Raw genomic sequence first — 24,202 nt, forward strand, 5'->3', positions numbered from 1 at the left:
AACAGCCGGGTCAACTGGGTAACATTTTGTGTCAAGTAGATGTTGAAATGGCATGCTTCTAGGGAAAGGCTTGAGTATGGTAAGGCAGAATGGCAAGGAGATGAGCACCACCTTCACATAAAGCTCACCCCAGAGAAAAGTGAAGTCTTTAAAGGGATCAAGGCTTGTGATAAGGCTGTGGTGACGGTCAAACATTTCAAACATATATTTAGGTACAATTACAGAGAACCAGAGCAATACAGGAGAAATAAATGATTCATTTCTCACTTAATTACCACTTAATAGTAATATTTCGGTTGCCGATGTTCATAAAAATCGAAAAAAATTCCAGTGAAATCGACCCTTGTGTCCTTCCGCCAAGTAACCACGATAGCTTCCCGAGATGGTCAAGCAGACGAGCCTGCTTGTAACGTCAGTCAGAGACGGACAGAAAGTGTCAGTGATCATTTCTAGGATTTGAACTAGTGATCGGTGGTGTCTCGTGAGTTTATTTAGGTTTTAAAGTGAACTTTTCAAAGCACAGTTTTAAAAATTATAGAAAACAGTCTGTTTCACTTGGTAAGCAGTCTTGGTCTATGTCATAAGGTCATGTGACAGAGAACGAGACTTTGTCTAAGTAAACGAAAGAGTCCTATGTAATTTCTCTTATTAAACACAACATGGTACAAAACCTTCAACTTCATATGGATGAACAGACACGAAAATAGACAAGATTTAAGTGGATCCTACTCTTTACGAGATTCTAAGCAGTTTTATTTTGCCTTTAGAATCCCTTTAATACCTCTCTGTCCATTGACTTAAAGAAAAAAATTGGTCAAGGCTTTGGTAGCTATTCACTTACCCATTCAATAAGTGCTCTTGATTTTTGCACATTCATTGTGCTCAAAAGGAACTGCTAATCAACCTGGAAAATAATAACATTAAGTACAATTTTGTTCAGTTTTCCAACAAAATCTTTATAATTTTACCTGGAAAGAAATGAAAAAAAATTGCATGCCTTGCAAATTTTCAAACGATCTATAACTGGTGTATGAGTGAAAAAAAGTTATAAACAATTTGCTGAAGATGACATGACACTTGACATGCAAAAATCATGACATAACTCATATCCTGAACTTATGGATGTCGGCAGTATAAACTCTAATTATGTCATCATTTATTAGTTACAAGTAAATGACTGGGCTATTTTTGTTTTGTTTAGTTTATTAAAGGATTCTAAAGACTATCTTCTCAATCATTGAATCAGTATCATGGGTACCGTTTTTACTTTTAGCATGAATCAATACTCCTAATATTTATAAAACATATCCAATCATTAACTAGGTCTATGTTTAAAAAGTACTTAATGGTTTTACTGAAATTGTTGCTTAGTCTTTAGTCTGTGTTTACATTTATTTTACATAGTGACAGTCGTGAGAAGCGACACAAAATGAAGGATGACAGACTGCAAACAACTTTTTTTTCAAAATAATGAAAGGGTGATTTATTAACAAATAGAAATGTTTTCAAAAAATTAAAATATTTCATGTCTATATGTTTGAGTGAACTACATCAAATTATAAGGGTTAGAATTGTTAGCATTAAATGGATATGACCGACTTTCCGCCATGTAACATCAAATCAAAGATTAGAAAGATTTCAGCTATACCAGTTTTTCGTGTTTGGTCCACTACACTTGTGTCAAGTTGTAATAATGTTATTTAGACACGACATCACATATATTCAGGAGTCTAATTATTACGATTCTAAAAGCCATTGCTTACCTTTCAACAAAGTACAGAACATAAACATTGTCTTAACACTTTAAATTTGAGCGCGTGACCTCGTTTTAACCAATCTTAGCGGAAGGACCCGAACACCCCGAGTGTCCATCCCGATTTCTTCCGGAACGGCAATAACCGAACGGAAAATTCCGTATTTAGATTTCGGTTAAATCCGTCAAGACAACCGTTGTCCACAGTAACAAGCATGGCAGAGTAAGATGTTTCGTTACCTTTGCTATTACATTCATTTAAACGTATTTTAAATAAATTTAAAATGACCGTCTTACAATGTAAGCCGTTCTTTTAAATATTTGAACAGTTGTTTAGAACTGCTGGTACTTTACCTGTTTCTTCTGATTATAATTCACCGTCGGTTTAATTTTTAAAACATTGTTACTCATTCTTGACTCTGTCGCAGATTCGGTGTGTGTCATTCTATAGGTTGTTGTTGTCCATTAATGGAGTGCTGTAGCAGATTTTTAAAAATAATTATTTTAGAATACAAGAAAGCGAAACATTCGACACAATATTCGTTTCCATTTTTAGAGGAAAGTAATCATGCACGCTAAAGAACTGCAGCTTTATTTTAAAAAAAAAAAGAAAAAAAAGGTATTGTTGCATCTGATGTAATTCAAAACGCTTGTATCATTCACGTACAATTTAAATCTGTTTGGCAGTGCCTTTGTATAAATATTGCCTAGCTGTATATGTAAGAAAACTTAGTGGTTGTTTACATTGCAATAATAATAATAATCTATCGTGCGCAGATGGGTGGAATTATCCCGAGCCCTTAAAAAACAGTAAGATTAATTAATGTTTACATTTTTGTTGGTGTATTTCATTTTATTCACTTATTTCAATTTTTTGTTTTGTTTTCTTTCTGTTTTCAGGGTTGCAAACTAACACATTTTAAAACTCATTTTCCCTCAGAACTGCAATTATTTCCAGACATTTAGAAAACTTTTTTTTTAGCTACAACTGTTTATAGTTAGCTTTATTATAAAGACATCATTACTACACCATTCATAAACTTATCAACTTGGGCCGGTCATTTCGCCCCAGTCGTATGTCTATTTCGTCCCAAGTAAGACGTACCATTTCTTCCCAACACCAAAAAGTCAAATCATCCCAAGCCCAAAAGATGAATAAATCATCAAATCAGTCTTAAGCAAATGTTCGTGTTGAATTTATTATTTTTAACTTGGTTTTTGTTTGCTCCAGGTCAGATGCAGAAAATCTACGTAAAAGAACACAAGAGAATTTAAAAAATGTTACTCAAAGAGATGCACACATTGTGGCACCTCTTGATTATTCATTCTTTGGCTTGTCAACAGTGGAGGGTAAGTTTAGGTTAATAGCTAACAACCTCATTAGTTTAATTTGTTAATGCATCAGTGTAAGTGTTTCGGAAAGGACATGATTTTGTAAATATCAAATTATGTTCTTTTAGCAATGTGATGAAAAACATTTGTAAAAATAAATATTTTCTCGGCAGAAGTACTTATTTTATGTTCAGTTTAGCATCAGTACAGTGTAATGTTTGTAGATAATTCATTACTTTAAAAACTGATATTTTTTCAGTTATTTCATTGTACTTTGATAGTTTCTAAACGGTGGGCAAAGTTTTCTTTTTTGTGGGCCAGTCTTAAAATTCTAAGCTATCCAGAGTCAGAAAAATACCAAAATCCCATGCCACATGACTATGCAGCAAACCTAGTGATAATGGAATGGATAACAAATGAGTAAACAATGGCGCTCACTTACTGAATTTATTGTGTAAAATGAAGCTGTTTAAATTTACTCACAACAAATGTTTAAAGCCAGCCTTTCCCTTGAAGGCAGCTGCCCCTGATGCTCTCTAACAACTCCATCAGACATTTCAGCTAACTTATTTGTTATTTTTGTACCTTGTCTGTGTTGGAATGTTACGGACTGCAGATTTCTATCTGTTGTACTTGATCAATTAAATTTCAATCAATCTACACTGAATAAAAAAATTAAAAACAAGGGGACTTTTCTTTTTGGCAGAAAGGCTGGTCCAAAGATGTCCACCTTGTTCTAAGAATTCAAACTTTAAATCATGTTAAATGTGTTCTGTTTTAAAATAGCTTGTGCTAACTTAATTCTTCAGATGCTGAGACATTGGAGCCTAGAGCTGTAGAAGTCAGCAAAGGGGTTTCACATGCCACATCATCTAGCAAGAGCAAAGGGCGGTGCCTTCGTATGAACAACAACTCTTTAGTTGATATCAAGGGACTGTATAATTTAGTTACCAATCTGTTTCTCATCCCTGACTGGATTGGTTGGATAGACCTGTCCTACAACCAGTTGCCAATTATTGATCCGGTAAGACATCAACTTAAATTTTCTTGGAAAAGCTTTAGCAAATATTAGAGACAATATATTTAATTTTTATAACTTAAAATGTAGGATTTTAAAATGTGTGCATATTATTTCTGTATGTGTAATAACCTAGTTTATGAGTTGGGTTTTTTTCAAAATTTGGTTTCATGTTCATGCCTGTTATGTTTGCTGATCTGTTTCCGTATATGTGTGATGTGCATTTCTTTTGTCAAGTGCATTGACCTTATGTTAAGTAGAGAAAAATAGTATAAATTTTCTTTATTATCGGCAGTAGTAATGGTCACTGGTGCTTGTTGAAATGTTGGTCCTCCAGTTTTCACAGAATATTTTTTTAAAATCAACTAAATGAACAAACATATCTCAGGTGCTCCTGAAGTTTGAGAAACTGGAAATCTTGTATCTTCATGGCAATGCTATCAAAGACATTAAGGAAGTGAACAAATTGGAAGATGCTCGGTCGTTACGCAAACTGACTTTGCATGGCAATGAATTGGAGAATGAGAAGGTCTGTTTCTTTTTATGATGTTTCTGCATACAGTTAGTTATTCCTGATGAATTTCTTTACATATTCTACATTTTGATTGTTCAGATGAAATATAATTGAATTGTGTGCATGATCTTTTATTTTGCTCTTTATTTTTTAGAGATAACACAAAACAGCTTTGTACTTTTTTGATTATTGTGACTTGATTTTTCATTTTCCACAGGCTTTATTTGAGCTTTGAATTTGTATGAAAACAGTAAACCACAACTGATACACAAGTTTAATGCTGTATTTGGTGAGAATCAGAAATCCCCATCCCTACAGGGGTAACTGTTTGAAAATAGAATTCCAAGCTGAGTAACACTAGAGAATAATACCTAGGATGTTAATATACACATAACACTTTCAGAGTCATATCCAGCAGCAGAATGCTTTTTCTGTTCTGATGAGTTTAATCTCCTGTTTTTTTCTATTATTATGACAGGACTATCGCAAGAAAGTCCTGGCAATGCTTCCACAGCTGCGCAGTTTGGACTTCAGCCCTGTCACCAAGGGGGAGAACATCACAGTTCTATGCTGGAAGAAGATAAACTCTCCTAAAAAGAAGAAAGTGATTGCAGAAGACTGATTATTTTGCTAACTTAAATGTCAGTATTTACCTTAACCTTGCATTCATGCTAAAATTATTTTCAAAATGAATCTTTCAGGCCATTGCAGGTGTGATTATGTGTTTTTGGTTTTATATTTTTATTGAGAAGGAATATTTAGATGGATGTAGGTGTGAAATTATTTTTATATTACTTGATTTTTGATCCTAGTTTTCAGAATTTAAGCAGACAACTGTTTTATTTGCAAGAGAAAATCCTTTGAACATTGGAACTACCAAGACTTCATTTTCTATGTCATCACAAAAATAGGCCTAGTAAAATAATAACTTGATGAAGCTCTTGGATGGGGTCTAGTCTAAAGTAAGAAATAAGTCACTCTGTATGTGCTTTTAGCCAACAAGAAGTTTCTGAAAGGCAGCACACTTTTGTGTCAAAACTCAATGTTAGTGTTATGTTTTATTGATCTGTCAGCAGTGTTGAGCTTAAGTGGACGTTTGTCTCAGATCAGCCTTAATATCCTCAGAAGTGCACTCAGATATTCCGACCAAATGAAATGCTCGGGGTTAATTTATTTAAGGTAGCGAGGGATTAAAAAAATGCCAAAATCAACATGTTTGTCATTTATGACACTGCAAAAAAAGATTTTTTATCTTCAACTAGATTTACAGGAGAATGATTCCAGCACGTATGAATAGTCACAAAGACTCGGAAGGCAGTGATGTTAACATGTAATCTCACTTTTTTTAAAAAATGTATTCCCAGCAGGCTTTTCACATATTTTTCAAAAGTTGAGGTACGTAATGATGGTGAAGGTCTGAATTTTAGGTGTAACTGGATATTCTACCTTTTTTTTTTTAGCCCTGGTGATAACTGGGTTGTCATTTTCTATTCTAAAAGAAAAATTATTAATGGAGACAAATTGATTGAGATAAATTAAGCACTGTTCTGTGATCCTGTTGAGGATTGAGTAGAGATGGGTGCAAGTGGGAGAACTCACTGATGTTTGTCACCTTACTTTTTGCAGAGTTTTGAGCTATGTAGTTGGTGTCCATTGTCTTACAATGCCGTTCTCTATGAAACTAAATGCTGTAAAAAAGGAAAGGAATGGATTGTGAATAGGTAATTAAGCTGTTAAAGCAATGGTTGTGACATTAAGTCTTTGAACGAGTAGGTTTAGGAGAGTATGCAGAGCTGGAGGATACAAGTCAGATTATTTAGGTGGATGGGGGAGAAAAGCAGGAATAATTATGCCCATAACCCCAGATCTACAGAGTGGCTTGAGCGTAAAACTATATTGCGGTATTATAATTTCGCAAAGCAACATTTCTGAATAGATGGCTTTAATAGAGCACAAAGTACTTAAGTGCAATTGAGCCTGCTGCAACTAGTAGATGAACATTAAAATTGGTGTAAGAAAAGAGAACTGTGACTCTAAATGAGCAGTCATGTGGTTTTTAGAATATATTATTTAAATGTTATTAAGATTGTGATGAAATTTCTTTTTCTAAGAATTATTATTATGTGTGTCAAAATTATCATTTATCTGCCTGTTATGTGCCAATTATGAAATGCTGGGGTAGGAGGATTATTGTATGTTTGTGTTTTGTTATAGTATACATGCAGCAATGGTACTTTGGGGACAAAATGTATATTTTCTTGGACGAGTCAGTTTCAGCTGTAACTTGTAAATGCATACGATGAGTTTTATCACATACATTTTTTTGTAAAATTTTTTTCTTTGATTGCTTTTGTCCCAGAGAGACCGTGGTGAGCGAAAGTGTGGAATGTGGTGCACAGTGTTTTACTGTGGTATTTCTGTTGCAAAACATGTGACTTAATTTTATGTATTTGAAGTGGGGGTTTTCTAACAGCTCATGGTTGTAAGTCATAAGCATCATTTTGGTGCAGATTTGCACCAATTGATTGACAAGAGCTTGATTGACAAGAGCTTGATTTTTGTAGTGAAAAATAACAAACGGGAGAAACTCCGCTTGCACATATTTCATTCATGCAGAAATGTTGTAGCCTTGGCAGATGTTTTTGTCCTGTCAACAACAATACGCAGCGTTAAACCCAATTAGCAACTTAATTGCAAACATAATAGGTGTGGGTTATTTCCCCAAGCTCCATTATTTTCTGGTAGTGTTGACGATTTACTATTTGTTTACCCAATTTATAAATGCTGTCCATCGTTTCTTCTTGTAGTCACACAATGTGTATTGGTAAATCTTTTCATCCTTATACAGTGATACCTCGTTTCTGGTTTTGGAAGGAACAAATTCGTTCGGGAGGACGTCGAGAACAAAATGATGGAAACTGTAATTCGTTCCAAGCCCAGAAAATTTTACTGGCCTAATTTGTTATTATAATAGTAGAAAACATGAGTCTCAACAAGAAATAATGGGGAAATATAAAGTGTATTTATTAAACTACACACAGTAGACTGTACCTGTACCACCTTTATGGCAGGAGGGATGAATGTGGAGGGAAGGGGGATGGTTTTGTCAACTTTGACGCCATTCAGCTCAACTCGGACGTTCGGATGTTCGAGTTCCAATATTTGTTCTTCCAAGACAAAATTTTCTCGAATTCCTGGTCGATATATTGGTCGAAAGTCAAGGCGTTCGAGAACCGAGGTATCACTGTAGTTTGTGCAAAAAAGATGACATGCTATTACATATCCAGTCTCATATTACACAATGACTCAGTTTATCAGAGTTTGTTTTTATTTGAAGTACAGTGTAGGCCATTTAAGCCGCGGTGATTGGGGTCCGAACTACTTAACCATGGCTTAAATATTTTTTGATAATGCATAAATTACAATAATGAAAAAATAAACGTATTTTTAATTACAATCATTTCTCATGTATTGACTGGCGAGTCGCATTTTGAAAGTAGTGATGTAATCAACACCTGTCTCTAGTGTTTGAGAGGCCATGTCCAGGTCCCTACGATCCATAGTGTAAAAAAATTGGGATCCAGGCATTCGGGACTTAATTACCCTACACAGTACATTCTGAGAATGCTGCAGTTAATGAAGCCAAAAAGTTTGCAGATTCACAGATTCTTTTTGTCCCGAGGCAGACGTTTATTATTAACATTATAATAGTGTTTTTCCTTCTTTTTTTTAAAGTAAGCAGCAAGACGATTTATTTCTGTAAAATATTTGTTAATTATGTGCTGTTTTTAATTTACATTTGTCATATTGCCAGTTGAACCAGTACCAATGACCTTAAATTTTCTTTTAATTTTAAAGTCTTGATGTTGCTATAATTCAAATAAGCTTTGCATGTTCCTTTCCTCACGATTTCCATTATAATAGTAGTCACTCTGCGGCACATCATGATAATGAAACCAGTAACACGAAACAATACTTTTGCTAGCATGGCTAAAATGGCTGGAAGACAAGTTGTGCGCTTATTTATAGGACTAGTCCTCTGCCGCCGCCATTTGCAGCTTTACAACAACTGCTTGCGTCAGCAAGCGCATCGTGATGACGTAATTGCGATAACATCATAGCTGGTGCAGTGACTCAATAGTAGGTTGTCGGTCTATCGCCACAAAAGCAGGTCTGCAGCAAGAAGTGACCCAAACCACAAAGTAGTGAGACCCAATGCCGCTCTTTATCGAACCATCGTCGTCGCTACATCAGTCATTGCGTAGTAAGATAAACTATTATTTCTTACCCTACTAGCGTCTTAGAAATTGAAAACGACTTGGGTGAACGTAAGACACATGATTCGTGATCACCGCTGACAATCGTCTTTCCAGACGAATGCTCCCAACACTTCGATTATTTTAATAATTAGTCAGTGCCACGGTTTTTTTTTTATTATTATTATTGTTATTATTATTTTAAAGGTATTTGAAGGAACAGCAGTTTTACCATTTCCGGCCGATTCTTCGGGATTCACACAGATCTGGGTTCGAATCAAACCGCGTCAGGGTTTTTTTTTCCCCCTTAGAATTCGCCAGGATTAACCAGACTACGTGTATAGTCGATCTGTTTCGATCTCGATGTAGAAAGCTTGAATAGTGACAATTTATCTTGATTTATGCATTGATAAAGGGGAAATACCTGTTGTTGGGAGCTGAAAGGAGCTAAGTATATACATTTTTCTTGTGCAGTTTTTCCCCGAAGTCGTACATCCAGCTATTCTGTTTAGTGACGCTAAGAGATTTGTTCGGCAGAGTGAAAACTATGATCGACAGTGTCTAAGTTGCAAAGACCTAACAGATGATACATAGCGCTTGTTAATGAATATTTACTTAACTTTGTTATTTTCAGACAGCTTCATCAGCACCAGAATAGTTATTCTTTACAAGTATGATTATTGTTCCCACTCCACAGTGCAAGGTCCTTCAGCAAACTCCCCTCGAAGTCGGTCCTCTGTACAATGTCACATGGTATACAGAAGCAAACATTTAGCTCGTGTTTCTGCTGAATTTCTTATTTCGCGCAAGCTTTTGGGAAATGTTGGAGCTTTATTTTTCTTAGTTTTGTTTTTGCTTTGTTTTTGTTTTTTTCTTGTTTGGTTGGGGTTGTTTTCCTCGCCAATGTCTTTAAACTCTGCCTTACTTGTCTTAAAAGCTATTTTCATCAGAAGTTAAATGGCAGCTGAACTGAACATGTTTTGCAGAAGGTCAGAACTGCACATTCTCCAGGATTGCAGAAATAAATGGCCACTCTGAGCTGAACAGCAGTTTACAAAGTGAGACCAAATTCTGCCTTTATGGCTGCTGCGTGGGAAACTGCTGCTACCCAGAGCATTTCTCGTCCATGCAAGTATATTGATAATGACTGACATTTGTAATAATGTGGTAAGCATGTTAGCAACAACAGCAGCTAAAGAGGAAAACGACGATGATAGTACGAATGTAAAAAAAATAAATAATAATAATAATAAAATTACATGCACAAACAGGCATGTTCAGGATATAAACATATTTTACGAGAAACTAAAAGTCAGTTTCGTACTTGCTCATGCCTCACAGTTCATATCTTCGGATGTTCGTGTACTGGGAAGTAAAGCAATCGAACAGAAAATGCTTCATTAGAACAAACAAAACTTGCAAATGCAAGTTAAAACCCCGAGTGGTAAGAAGTTAAACGTAACCGTTTGGTATCTCCCTTCTTTGCAGAATGTGGATTTCTCTCACCATCTTCGGAACAGCGGCGGTTTTGTCGGCTGTTGTCGTCAGTCTTTTCTACTTATGCTGGATGAAGCGCCAAAAGCCGAGAGTTGTCATGGTGACCACTGCGGGGTCCGGTGAGCATTTTCAGATATCTACGCAGGAGATTGTCGAAGTACTGAATAAGCGTCACAGGTCACAGCCGAGATCAGAGAACAAAGATCAACTGCTTTGTTCTTTGATCTTTTCCCTGCTTAAGTCGTTTCTTCTTCTTCCTGGCTCTTTGGGTTTTTCTTTATTTTTATTTTTTTTCTTCCTTCCTGTCTCTCTCTCCCCCCTTCTGTTTCATTCTTTTTAAAATGTGCTCATATTCTTTCTTCAAATTTAGTAGCGTGTAGCAAGAGTGACGTGTTGTCTAGGATTTCTCTCGCGAGCTCTTTCAAGCGAAGTCCCATCACCAGTTGGTATCTGCTGGCAGAACAACTTCTGATCATGGTGACTTTTTGTCCTATCTCTTAGGCACTGCAACCCATGTATCTGTAATGCTTGCGGAACTGCCACTGATCAAACATAGTGTACGACCTTTACCTACACAAAATGAATGAATGTTCCTGGGGCGGTAGTTATAAAGCGAGGGTAAGTCTTTACCCTGGGGCAACAAGCGTCTAGTTTCCAAAATTATAAATTGGTGTCCAGATCCCGCAGACGTTTTACCCATGGAACCGCAGTTATAATGAGATGTAAAAGTTGCCCTTGGGTAAAATAATTGTAGTGCCCACGGGGTCTGGACATTTCTTTTGAACTTCGGAAACAAGACGCTTTTCCTTGAGTTCCCTGCTTTGCCATGAGAAAAATACTCTCACTTCATAACTACGGCACTTTGGAAGATTTATGGTTAGACAAAAGGTATTGATCTGCATAGAAGACAAACAGACAAACACATATGCACATCACCACACTCTACTTTGTTTGCAACTGCTTCTTTCCCTTTTCCATTCATAGCGCTCCTCCTCATCATCATCATTATTTAGTTTTTATTATCTCTGATTCAAGGGTTAAGGGGTTCCTTACAACGAGGGCTGCACCAGAATTCCACCTATTGCCCATGCCATCTGTCTCTGTCCACCGGTTACACGCCATCTGCCCCCGGAGGACTTTCCCCACTCTCTTCAGCATCCGCATACCTGCCCATGTCGCCAGCCAACTATACACAACCCTTCGTCGCAACATACCAGCTGAACCCACTCGTTGACCTGTCCAGGCCGCCCGTTCTTGGCGCTTACCCCCTTGCTACGTCCGTCGCTTACCCGCACGGAGGTCCGGTGCACGTCGATGCCAATCTGCTGCCTCCTAGCTATGCGCAACATGAAGCCGGGGACGGGTGCGCAGAGCAAACTGCCAGAGAAACCCCTTCTGTTCCGCAGCCGCCTGCCTCTGCTCGTTAACAATGCTGACAGAAGAGTGCCGTCAAGATCACAAACAAAAAAGTTCGAACAACACAGTTGCTCAATCTGGAGTCAACTATAACCATACTCCGGAAAACAGGAAGGACAATGGTGAGCCATGTTAGAATAGGGTTAGAATGAGACGATCTTATCTTGTTCAGCGCGTGCGCACACACACACTGTGACAAAACGTTATCTACTTTCGAGCTCTGTTTGAAAGTCAACTAGAGAAAAGAATGTTAGTCACAGTACTAAATATGTAAATTGGGTAATGTATTGAAAATAGCATTTCTGGTGGGCTCATCGACAGCATTACAAAGAAAAAAATAACTGCTTTCTATTTTCTTTTGTTTGCACATTAAGTGTTGCTTTCTGCTTGTCCGATATGTGACACTTACGTACTTTACTTTATTGCAAACTTTCGTCAACGACTTCCTTAGCATTCGTTTATATTAAATTTCACTACTAAGTCCACAAATATATGGATAATATGTAATAAAGTATCTATATTTGCGAATGCGTCTTATTGCTGCAAGAGAAAAAACATGGTCCAGGCGAAAGGCAGGCTGGTCAGTTGAATGGAATAATTATTCAATACTAATGTATTCTGTGTGTGGTGGTGGTGGTGGTGGTGGTAGAGGGTTGGTTTAACACTTGCAGCTGCAGAAAGAGCAAGTCCCTCCAGTTGTGATAGGCTTGTGCAAGGGCTAGTAACTTTTGCGTTTGCTGCCATCTTTTCAAACAATAATAAACCTTTAACCATTAATTTATAAGTTCTCGTCATCGTATTAAGGCTCGAAACTTCACTGTCCTTGTTTCTTGCTGTACAAAGAAAAGATTATTCTGTCCGTTCTAGTGAACTTGCCAAAAACCCTGAGGCTTTCATGTCATACTGAAAATCTAGAATCCTGACGTCAATGCACATGCAAGCAGTGGGAAAACCTCTCAGGCGAGTGTAATGTTACGAGAGTATAAATTATTTCTCCAAAAATCACTCATCGCTGAAAACAAAAACCGCAGGCCATCCCTGCTCCCAACTCACTGCTTTGCGCCCTAAGACTGCCAGGGGCCTGATGGGGCATTTATATAGAGTGTTACGTGGGACAGTCTATGCAGGGGCTTCCTAACTAGGGCAATAACGCCACCCAGCCTTATAGCCTGACATTCACTTCGCCGTAGCCATATGCCGCGTTGACGTGGCCGCCGTTGTCCTTATCCGTGACTACGTGGTCCAGCTTGTCGCTACCATCATTGAGATGAGCGTAACGCCCAGTGTGGTTCTCGCGTTTTGCAGGTCCCCACGAGGGTTGAGGCCTGAAGCAGCCGGGCTGCAGAAAAACAATAATGGCACGTTGGTCCTGACCAGTATTATTATTGCATTAGTATATTACTGTGTTAGTTGTCAACGCAGAAATACTTTGGTGACATTACTGTGTTGTCAACGCAGAAATACTTTGGTGACATTACTGTGTTAGTGTGTCAATGCAGGAATGCATCATCAACAAACAGAGACAAGAGACTTAGTTTACAGCAGAGAAAAGTTCTACTCACTACGCCGTAGCGGATCATCTGCACGGCGCCCACGATAAGGATAGCGAGGAGTGGCAGTGACACCATCATCCACCCCAGGCCTTGGGCGAAGTCTTCAAATACATACTTGCCATAGTAAGCCTTGCTGTAGCGAACAGCACCGCTGATGATGATGAACTGTATAAAAATAAACAGCATGCTTAGTGCCAAATAAAACAGAAAAGAAAGAATGAATGACAAAAGAGAGGAAAGAAGAAACAAGAAAAATAAGAGACAAAAATTCTGTCATATTTACCAAAGTTACTACTGGATATTGTGTTAAGAAGTATATTTGGTGGGTGAAGACTTGTTACTGTCGCCAATCGACATGATGCCGAACTATTCCGGAAAAAAAGAATTTATTTCCGTTACTCCTATACATGAAATCGCTCCCTTGGGAGCACTAACAATAGTGTATGCTAAATCCTTTTTTATTGCATAACTTCTATATCTTCTTGACCACAGATTCGTGTGTGTGTGTACATCGCCTTGTCTGTACAGCTGCTAGATCGCATTGACTCTTTCCCTGTACATCTCTTTGCCTGTACATCTCTTTGCCTGTACATCTGCGAGATCGCCTTATCTGTACAGCTACTCAATCGCCTTGCCTGTAAACCGTTTGTTATCGAAGCCTAAGTCTGTATAAATCAGCGAAGTGATGAACAAGAAGAAGGCAACAACTTCGGTGAGACTTACGACAATGGCAGCTGGCGTGATTACGAGCCAGGTGGCTAGCCAGTAGTAGTTCGGTTTGAATCCAACCATCATTTCTATGTCCATGCTAAAGTTTTTGAAACCTGTCACCAAAATTATTATCATCAGCAGCAGAAGCATCTGGCTCTATATCATCATATCTTTCTGTATCCGTTACCATCAATTGAGCGTAACTCTTTTTTTTTCATTTGCCTTTATAAAGAATTAATCTCGGCGAACAAGTCAATAGCTGAAATAGAAATAAAAGTCCTGAGTTTTTTTCTATCATTTGTTTTTGGATCTACTATCTATATTTCAGCTCTCTTTAGAATTACACGGTCAAATCCATTGTTCAATTATTACAGTTATCCTGTTGTAAATGACATAAACATTCAGCTTGAGATGTAAAGGTGCAGATGTAGCAGTAGCCTACAAAAACCACGCGCTGACCAACTTACCATAGACATACATTAGACAGATCAGTTCGCTCAAGGCCACGATCATGAGGTTGTAGCTGCCACTATACCAGTCCATCAGTGTCAGAACGTATATACCTCCCTGGGGACAGAAACCACAGCTCCCTTGCCTTACTCTGCCATATTTGCACGAAAACAGTTACCTATTGAGTTTTGTGTCTCATTATCAGTATTGAAAAACAATAAGCAGCAAAATAAAACAGAAGAAAAGCCGAGAAAGTAAGTGATATGCAAACATAGAAATGGAGAAGCTTTATATCTACCTCTGTTGTTTGAGGAATTCCGAGGAGGAAACCCAGTAGACACAGAACGAATGTGAATAAAGTCTTGCGTTTGCGCAGTACTGAAGGAAACAGGTCAGAGATACCACTAATCACAGTTTCCATCATGGCGAACTGAAAAAAGAATCAAAGACAAAGGATAAATGCAAAACCGACGACAGGAATTATCCATATTGCAGATGTTTTACGGGAGAAGTATATATATCGTACTTTACTCAAAGATCAGGTGGGAACTGTGGCATTCTCCATTTCATAAGTACTAGAAAACTTCTCGCTTGATGCATCTGCCAATGCAGTCGATGGTTGATGACTGTGTACTAAAGTTTACATCAGTCAATGTGACCTATGTCGCTTTAGTAGAAGCAAAAACAAAGAGAAGAAGAGAGTAGAGCAGAGAAAGAAATGGGAAGAGACGAAAGAAAATATTTTGTTTACGCGCACAAAGACAGTAAAGAAGAGAAAGAAATAGTAAGGGACTAAAAGACAGTGGAATCAGAATCACTTTATTGAATAGGCCATCGCCCCGTTTCAAGGGGGAGCATAACAAAATTATTAACAGAAATTGTACAGAAGCCAATTGGATTATCAACACGACGACATATACGTTTAAAGTCACACTGTGCTGTTTACAATTACAGAAGATATACCAAGTAGCATGTGGTGCCTGATGCATGGACTAAAACCATTATCCAGCCCTTGCTGAAGAATGGTGATGTTAATCAACCAGATAATCACAGTGGTATTTCTCTTTTAAATAACTACAGTAAAATGTATAGTTCTATTCTCAAGAAACCTATCAATGACTGGAATACTTACTCTAATCAGTCTCATGGAACATAAAAAAGCAGTTGTTTAGAGGAGAGATAGAAGAGAGACTCACCTGGCTGTCCAGGCCGAGGGTCAGAATCATAAAGAAGAAGAGAAAACTCCACAGAGACATTGCTGGCAGCTTGGTGATACCTTCAGGGTAGGCGACGAATGCCAGGCCAGGACCTGAAGCAATATGTGTGTGTGTGGCTGAATCTGGTAATACGCGCACAACATGACAAAGTATCCACAAGTGCATGCAAATAAAAATCGAGAGGGTTTAACCAAATTTCATGCATTGTTAGCAATTGCGGTAAAAAGGAAGGTCTGACTTTTGTTCTCTCGCTCACTCTCATTCTTTGTCCAACCTGTTTAAAATCACATTCTCATCTACCATTCATGTCACGTCCCTACCAACACTACCACTGTCCCACCCTCACAACTAACCACCTTTCCATGAGCCCTATGCTGAAGCCTGATCACAGCAAATACTTTACTACAGAAACACGCCTTTTGTCAATCCATTTTCGTTTTTTTTTTTTCCTCCTTCACCTTCGTTTCTTTAATGTCTTTAGTTTTTACCTTTACCTTCTGTTTATGTGTATGGATTTTTGGACAATGGCAACTGAAACAAATTAGAGTGTGATAGAGAGGAAAAGATATGCTGAGAGTGTAGGAAGGACATGAAGAAAAGAGAGATAAAACAGAAAAAGCTCACAAGTTATGTAGTTAGGGGAAGACTTTTATTTTTACTCGTTAGCATCAACTTGAACTTTCAATGTCAAGTACCAGTTAAGAGGAAAAATTACCTGAATCGGCCACTTCTTCAATTTTCCGATTGGACACATAGGCCATGTGGCCTAGCATCGAAAAAATTGCGAACCCAGCGTACACAGACGTGCTGCAGTTGATAACAGCGACGAGGATAGCATCTCTGCAACAACAGGTTGGTGGTTATGTCTGCTGTGGAAAGACCCCGTAGTAGGTGTCGACCGCTGCCTATAATATTGTTGCTGATAGCTTGAATAATACCTTTGGTTTGAGCACTTAAAATTAGATTACAGCTCTTGCTATATACTGCTGTTATGTTTACTATAGAGTATCGTTACAGCTTTTACAATAGATTGTTCGCAATGTTTTAGGTACATAGACACAGGGAGAGACGTGTTCACGAGTTTACGCCGGCAGAAAACCAACCTGTAGCAGTTGTTTTTAAACTTGTTGTAGCTGGCCATGGTCAGAAGACCGCCGAAACCAATACCCAGAGAATAGAAGATTTGTGTGGCTGCGTCTCCCCAAGCCTGAAATTAGACTGTTACCAAATAAAGGAAACGTCACCCACGTCTGTAGTGAACTGGTACAAACACTCTTATGCAGGCACATTTAAAACACCGGCGATTGACATCTTTATCTCAACACCTACATGAAATCGACTTATTTTAAAATATGTAATCATTATTTTAATGGACCAGTGTCAAGCAAGCCACCGAGAACAAATCAATCATCGATCACGTGTGACGTTTCCTTGACGTCTCCTTGTCAAAGGGTAGTCGCTGTCGTTAACGAAGTCTCTCACCTTCATGTCTGCCAGCTTTTCCCATTTGGGCACGACGTAGAACAGGACTCCTTCCATGTAGCCATCCAGAGTAAGGCCTCTCACCAACAACACCGTCAAGATAACGTAAGGGAATGTGGCCGTAAAATATACGACCTATCACAGGTACCAGAACCACATACATCAAAGCTAAGTAAAGTCTGTGAATGATGACAGAACTAAAATAAAATTATTTTAAATACAGATGAACGATTAATTAAACGCTTCACAAGCGCTTGCGATTTTAAAATATTTAGTTTCTCCTTATCCAGAGGTACAAATGGCTGCAAAAAAGATAAAGGGATTTAAAACTGGCGTTGCAATAGTCTTTGCCACAGAAAGGTCAAGATTCATATAATAAAGTTTACATCCTCTCACGAAGACGCTTTTCATATGATTTATATTATCTTACCTTCCCTGACGACTTGATGCCTTTCATGAGGCAGACGAAAACAAGGATCCAAGCCAGGGCCAGGGTCAGTACGTTCTTTAGGCTGATTGAGCCCAACCTTTCTATGGAGGAGTTGCCGATTCGGAGGATGAAATGACTGTTACAGATGACAGCCAGGTACAACAAAAACTACAACAATTAGGGCCTACGTCGAGCATTATCTTTAAACTTTTTGTTAGTTAAGGTACTTACTAGTCCACATCTTCCTCTCTCCCATCACTCCATCTTTCAAATATTTTTTTAACGGCTTTGACTTTTTCTTAAGTAACTGGACACAGGAGATTGATTACTTCTGATTGATACCGCTTTAACGTGGAGTGACAACTAGGTGTTGATATCTTAGAGTAATCTATGAACATAAGCTATCTTAAAAAGTTTGGTTTTCGTTTTCCTTAACATTTTACAACGCTGACACACGTATGATTAAGGTAATGAAAACGCGTGTAAAGTAAATGTTTCTCTGAATTCACAGCTGTGCTTGCTGTTAGCTGTTACTGTCCGTATTCCGCAGGTGGAAGTGACCATAACTTTCAGCAGGTTAATGGACAATTAAATACAAGGTGCAGAAAAAAAGACACGAAGGCTCATGAAAGCCACTGCAGCTTGCTTGCACCGGCGGTGTGACCGGTGCATAGGTAGACAAACCTCCAAAAGTCGCCAGCAGGACTTGTGAAGATCTTTTTGCACTCTCCGAAAAGGCTGCTCGTGACGACCGTGGAGTTCAGGTCACTGAAGGAGAAGTTGCTACCAGGGTAGAAGGGAAATAACTCCCGAAGCACATGGCTAAAATTTTCGTGGGTTATTTTCTCTTGGATGCACTGCATGTTGTACACGTCTTCTGCAAAGTAAAGATCAGTTGTTGTTGTTTTTTTTTTTTTTTCAAAGTATTGTCTACAGAGTTACAGTCAATTGATGACTATACAGGTATTAGATCGATGCTGGTATTTATCATTAATAAGTTTTCCACAGACATAATCAGCCGAAACTACGAAAAATATTTAATTGCAGATTACACGTCCACGTCCTTTAGAAAAGGTAAGCAAAGATAATTCCTCATGATGTTAAGAATAAGAAAAGAGAAATACTGGGAAAGCCACTGTCTTGTTAAACACTTCTGCCGATTTCATTTTAGCAAGACTTTAATGTTATTGCAATGACTTTCTAGAATCAGTTATTACCTTTTTCGATGTTAACACACTTACCCTTGAAATTTTTAAATTTTTATGCGTTTAAAAAATTAACTTCGTCTGATAACATAAAATAGGCTATATGCTACTATCGATGTAAGACTCTTTACTTGTGATATTGTAGAGCACTTTCACCGGAGGCGTTAGTAAAATCCGGATACGACCGATCACGACAGGAATCAGTCGCCCAGAATCCCTTGCAGTTGGCCCAGGGGAGGTCGTCGTCCAAGTACACGAAAGAGACGAACATGTAATAGATGGCATAGGCGATGATAACGTTGTAGTAGATGCAGACGACTGCGCTGATGATCACCATGGCCAGGCCAGTACCTGACGAGAAATAGAATAAGTGTCGTCGATAGAAAGACTTCCGTTTTAGTAATGGGTTTCGCGTTTTGCTATATTGAAGCAGCGCTCCAAGAAAAGATTGAGTTGGCACATGCATTGCTCAGCTAGAAGAACCATAAAAAATCGGAAAAAACTAAATAACATGTTGCTGAAAGTCCACTTTGACTAAATTGCACTCCTTGTGTAAATATTAGACAACACAAATTCATTTTCGTTCAGACTCTTATGTGTTAACGAACGCATATGTGCATGTATGCGCCATGCACACACACGCACGCACTCACGCGCATGCATACACATGCAGCATTCATCGGCGATGTATGTACCAGCAAAGAAGGGACTCATCTGCCAGGTAGTGATGGGCCCTTGTGAGGTAAACTGCCCCAGCGCCATCTCGACGAAGAAGAGTGGAAGGCCACTGATGGCCAGCATGATGATGTACGGAAACAGAAAGGTTGCTGCAGGCATACAAGCAAAGCCTTCAGGTCACCAATCTGCAAATCTTTGTAAATGTCGCCAAGGTAAAAGGAACAAAATTTAAATCCACACTAGTGGCTTTGCATGCACACGAAATCGGAAGGTCCAAATATTATGTCGTACAAAGACTATTTTCTCTACGGTCATATTTGCTGGACAGTTCCATGGTAACTTAATTCTGAAGGTGAGTGAGTCACTAACATATCTTAATATAACACCATTCTAGGGTTCCGAATTTCTTTGTGCATACAGACCGAGAGATGTTCACACTTCCAGGACTAATCAGTAAGTTGCTAGGCTTTCTGAAAAGACTTATGATCAATCTAAAATAGTGTCCAGGGCTCCATGACTTTGTCTCCACCTGTCTTTGTCAAATAGTCAAGCATAACACTGTTATCGATTTATTCAATTAACGAGACAACGAACACAATAACAACAACAAAAATCTAATATCACAATACCACACTAAGACTCGCCAAAGCGCTACCTACCTCCTCCATTTCTATAGGCAAGGTAAGGGAAGCGCCACACGTTGCCCAGACCCACGGCAAACCCTACGCTGGACAGCACAAAGTCGAGCTGCCGGCTCCAGTTTCCTCTTTCTACAACCTGAAACAAGTCGAAAAACAAGGAAAGATATGCCTTGGATTCGTGATGGGCAGCACGGTTGATTGCTCCATCTCCACTTCATTATTTCAAGAATGGTTTTAGTTTTAAGCTCAGATGCCTAAGATAGGGTGGATTGGGTTACATAATCTGTTTCTCCAATGCCACTTCATATCGTTGATTCATGCGAACAAGTAATTTTACCAAACAGAACAGCTATGATTTATATAGATGTGTGTGTGAGAGAGAGAGAGACTACTAAAAATATCTTCTTCCTTTCTTTACCACGAGTTAATTTCTTTCTTTCTCTTTGTAACCAATTTTCCAAGATTGTTTTAAAATCATATGTCTTTGCGATTTCTAACGATTAAAAGTGCATTAATTAAACTAGTTTATCTGAAAGTGTGTCTGCTGGCAATAGGAAATGTATCATTGCTGTGACATGGAAACGTCTTTTCGTCAATAATTTTCACATGTTAACAACAGAAGAGTTACTGCCATGCATTATTTCTCTTTTTACTCCAACCCTTCTACTCTTTCTTTGCTTTGTTTGAACCTAAATGAGTTTTCTACACATGCTCTCTCAAGTGTGTGAGCGTGCCCAGATTTAACATCAGTCAGTACAAACCTGACTAACATTTCGCTACTGCATTTGTAATGTTGTGCCAGGCTCGACTGTCCGGAGGACAACAAACTGCCGCTAAAATATGTTAATATATATGTTTGTACTTGATGTCACGGATGTTTATCGATGTCATTGTACACATGATGTCACTGATGCTTAGGGAGGTAATTATATGCACACATCTTTGCTACACATGAACATTCGTGTCCGTTATTTCTTCATGTTCAGAAATGAAGCTGCAGTTTATAATCGTGAGGTTTTTTTTCTGGGGCCAGGTGTACAGGACGCAGGCGCTAGCTAAACGGTTAACTCCAAGCAATCACACATTTTGCAAAATAGAAGTCCTCTGAAGAGGACTACTTTCCAGTAACCATATAATTAAGGTCTAGGAAAGTTGAGCATATGATCCAAGACTGTCCCGTTCACTCTTTTCAATGCCTGTTTTAATGCGCCGCTTCGCTTCGAAAGGGGAGTAGAGGGGAGTATAAAAAATTAAAACCATAACAGAAGCAGCTTTGGGTGATTTAATTGTGTCCTGGTACTATGCGTAGCTCCATATATTACTTGAAGGCACAATGCTGCCATTAAAATGGCCTTTTTTCTTGTGAAGACAAAGTGTCGCTATCAGTAAAACGCGTGGGTCATGTTCAACGTGGGGATATCAAGTGTTAAAAAATGTGTAAATAAACATGTCTAGAAAGTAAACAGAAAACTCTCATGGGATGCAGTATTCTCTGTCCTCTATTCTGCTTGTCTGTGCATCCATCTCCCTTTTTACCCCCACCTCTATGTCCCTTGAAAACTACCCACATCAAGACCAGTCATTATATTGCTAGCTTATAATAGCAATTCATTGATGTGTAGCCTACAAAATACAGCAAACAAATTAATGTTTCCTTTGATTCGACTCATTTTCTCGCCTTCTTTTACTTCTGCTCGTCTTTCTTCTCATCATTCCCCCAAACACACCACTGGTTCCTATTCCCTCTTTGACTATCGCAACACAAATAAAAAAAAAAAAATCCTCAGTCACTGCCTTTCTGCTGTGGTGTACAAACAGTAGCTTTGTTTGACGATCACAAAAGCGTTTTAGGAAGAACTATAATAGTAACAGCTTTGCCGCGCCTCAGTAATGGCTACAGAAAGAGAAAACATGCAGACGATCGGTCGTAAAAACACTTTGGGAATTTTCCATTTGACATGCCGCACTTTGAAGTGACTTTCAGATTATGAACGAAACGGATCTCTTCTACTTATATCTGGATAATATTATTCTCGCTGGTATCTCACTCCCCAGTCCCGAATACTAAGTACACAAACAGATTCTCAGTTTACTTCATGTTGTTAGACGCAGTTCAAAACAGCACAAACCATCTTCACCTCGATCTGGTCTCCATACAACTTCCCTCCCTACTCAGCTTCGAAATACGAGTGACTCACACTTTCTCCCTTGCCATAAGCAGAAATTAAAAAAAATTGCTTTGGGTGTCATTTTCGATCAGAGTTTGATTTTTCATCAGCCTCGGTACCTCTCCGAACTCTCTCCCATCTACACACCCGTGCGACCTCTTCGCTCTTCTGACACCAAGCTTCTGCGAGTGCCACTAAGATGTATGGACAGAGGTCTTCCTCCTAGCAAATCCATCAACTTTTACAGATTACCCGTCATTCTTCGTCACTCTGATTCTCTTACCACCTTTAAGTCTAAAGACACATCTTTTCAGAACGACGACCTCACTGTGACCCTGTCCTGACCCTGAGCGTGCATATGTCTGTTTTTACTTTGTGTGTGAGAAGTGAGCATGTCTGTTATATGCCAATATATGTGCTATGATTTGTCTAATTGTGATTTATATAATGAGCTCTGAGCAAGAGTTTTGGAAAGGCACTTTATCAATCCTTATTATCATCATTGTTTGTGGACACGCTTATGCTGTCAAAACCTCAGCCAGTGGGGCAGTTGGGACGATGTGTTAATTAGTCTACAAATGTGATGTCACGGTTTTGACTAATTTATGTGCATGATAATGTAGCAGCTTTGGGGAACTAGTCTCTTGCACTGAGCTTCACCTAGTCATTATGAAAAAAATTGTAACATCGCCCTACTACAGAGGTGACAGTTGGAAGTTTTCTCTTAGCTAACTGGAAGTATATCAGTGACCACAACAGGATTTTTATTCTAACATTGCTCGTATCTGAGCATACACGAAGGTAGCCATGAAAGTACCCTCTGAAAATCGCGCGTGGAAAGGTTTCAACACTCATAGTCTGGTCATACAATGTCCATATATCTATGAAATCTTTGGAGTCGTTTTATGCTTAAGTTAAGTGTCATATCCTATTTGATACAGCGGCGAAGAGCTATAGGTGGTTCACTATTTCTATGACACAGCAAGAAATCTTCTATAGTTGATGGGTGACCCACACATTAACATTTTGAGAAGAGCTCCTAACCCTTATCCCAGCAAATAAGACGGTCAAAAGAAAGGTACGCGCTGTTTTCACTATTTGCTGGCTAAATCAGTCTTATTGCATCTTTCAATAGTGCATGTTTCAATAATAAAAAGTAAGTATAAAACCTGCAATAAAGAGTTCATAAAAAATATAAAAACTTCAGCTTAACGCAGCAATTACCTACTGAGGTCGTCACTTAAGTTACGGTGTTGTCCCGTCATAAAGTAATTCGGAGATTTCTTATTTTTAAAGTACCTGCTGCTTTTTACAGGAATGTTGGCATGTTGATTCTGAATATCCTGACTTGCTCAAGTAAGTACACCTTTGTGGGTTATCCTACCCCTCCCTGCCAGCAGACGTCAACGAACCGAGGCGCCGTTTAATTCGGCCGCCATTGCTCTAACAACTGTTTTGCACTTAAGTGGGAGGTTCATTATGTGCTGTGTGTGAATGCAATCTGAACCGCAGTTGACATAGCTAATATTTCCTTCCTCCCCAACCACTTTCTTTTGTGTGCACGTTGGTGTGACAAAGACAGGTGAGTCAGGAAAACAATGTAAAAACAAGATCTCAGTCCTCAGTATGAAAAAAAAAAAGAGAAAAGGTACACTCTTACCTTTCCTCCCATCAGAAAAGACTTTCTCAAAAGCTATTTTCCGTGGAAATTCTATGGAAGTGGCCGGTGGGTTGAATCTTCATACAGCGGCAGCGAAAGGATGTGTCAGTGGTTTGTGCTAGTACCTGTGTTTTTATATTTTGCTGCCGGTGATCCTTGACCTACAGCGGCGGCCGGATGAAAAGAGCTGAAAACGTCACCGTACTTACTCAGGTAAAACC

General features: G+C 38.7%; 4 protein-coding genes across 9 annotated transcripts in view; 2 read left to right on the forward strand and 2 right to left on the reverse strand.

Moving 5' to 3' along the window:
• The window catches only part of LOC112558913 (nuclear mitotic apparatus protein 1-like), a 26,169-nt gene extending 23,648 nt beyond the window's left edge, over nucleotides 1–2,521 (reverse strand). Inside the window, exons 1-2 of one of the 2 annotated variants that reach the window (XM_025229668.1) lie at nucleotides 2,108–2,521; nucleotides 842–904 (exon numbers count right to left, since the gene is read on the reverse strand). In XM_025229668.1, coding sequence (XP_025085453.1) covers nucleotides 842–877 — 36 coding nt within the window. In that variant the 5' untranslated portion in view covers nucleotides 878–904; nucleotides 2,108–2,521. Of the gene's footprint in view, nucleotides 1–841; nucleotides 905–1,763; nucleotides 1,876–2,107 lie in introns of those variants that run through there. The other variant, XM_025229667.1, reaches the window with a different exon arrangement.
• Nucleotides 1,860–6,952, forward strand: LOC112558916 (leucine-rich repeat-containing protein 51-like). 2 transcript variants are annotated; one of them, XM_025229675.1, is made up of 6 exons: nucleotides 1,881–1,976; nucleotides 2,531–2,563; nucleotides 2,985–3,103; nucleotides 3,895–4,109; nucleotides 4,492–4,632; nucleotides 5,096–6,952. In XM_025229675.1, exons 1-6 carry the CDS (start codon nucleotides 1,969–1,971, stop codon nucleotides 5,237–5,239), a joined length of 660 nt encoding a protein of 219 aa, XP_025085460.1. In that variant the 5' UTR covers nucleotides 1,881–1,968; the 3' UTR covers nucleotides 5,240–6,952. The 2 variants fall into 2 exon arrangements, with proteins under 2 accessions (XP_025085461.1, XP_025085460.1); XM_025229676.1 differs by lacking the exon at nucleotides 2,531–2,563 and having other exon boundaries at nucleotides 1,860–1,976.
• An 839-nt stretch (nucleotides 6,953–7,791) lies between these two features.
• LOC112558915 lies at nucleotides 7,792–12,314 on the forward strand. Of its 4 annotated transcripts, none has more exons than XM_025229672.1 (5): nucleotides 7,792–8,881; nucleotides 9,571–9,626; nucleotides 9,860–10,001; nucleotides 10,362–10,489; nucleotides 11,406–12,314. In XM_025229672.1, exons 2-5 carry the CDS (start codon nucleotides 9,617–9,619, stop codon nucleotides 11,795–11,797), a joined length of 672 nt encoding a protein of 223 aa, XP_025085457.1. In that variant the 5' UTR covers nucleotides 7,792–8,881; nucleotides 9,571–9,616; the 3' UTR covers nucleotides 11,798–12,314. The 4 variants fall into 4 exon arrangements, with proteins under 4 accessions (XP_025085457.1, XP_025085459.1, XP_025085455.1 ...); XM_025229673.1 differs by lacking the exon at nucleotides 7,792–8,881 and adding an exon at nucleotides 8,920–9,324; XM_025229674.1 differs by lacking the exon at nucleotides 9,571–9,626 and having other exon boundaries at nucleotides 9,860–10,005.
• LOC112559604 (sodium-dependent proline transporter-like) lies at nucleotides 11,364–24,170 on the reverse strand. Its single transcript, XM_025230938.1, has 15 exons — nucleotides 23,982–24,170; nucleotides 20,172–20,289; nucleotides 19,530–19,661; nucleotides 18,966–19,185; nucleotides 18,314–18,559; nucleotides 17,630–17,765; nucleotides 17,200–17,334; nucleotides 16,821–16,924; nucleotides 16,433–16,557; nucleotides 15,697–15,809; nucleotides 14,799–14,930; nucleotides 14,518–14,617; nucleotides 14,063–14,163; nucleotides 13,349–13,504; nucleotides 11,364–13,125 (listed from the first exon to the last, which is right to left on the reverse strand). The coding sequence occupies exons 1-15, from the start codon at nucleotides 23,991–23,993 to the stop codon at nucleotides 12,949–12,951; spliced, it is 2,007 nt and encodes a 668-aa protein (XP_025086723.1). The 5' UTR covers nucleotides 23,994–24,170; the 3' UTR covers nucleotides 11,364–12,948.
• Nucleotides 24,171–24,202: the final 32 nt, after the last annotated feature.

Source organism: Pomacea canaliculata, linkage group LG3 (assembly GCF_003073045.1).
Source record: "Pomacea canaliculata isolate SZHN2017 linkage group LG3, ASM307304v1, whole genome shotgun sequence".
Lineage (NCBI taxonomy): Eukaryota > Metazoa > Mollusca > Gastropoda > Architaenioglossa > Ampullariidae > Pomacea > Pomacea canaliculata.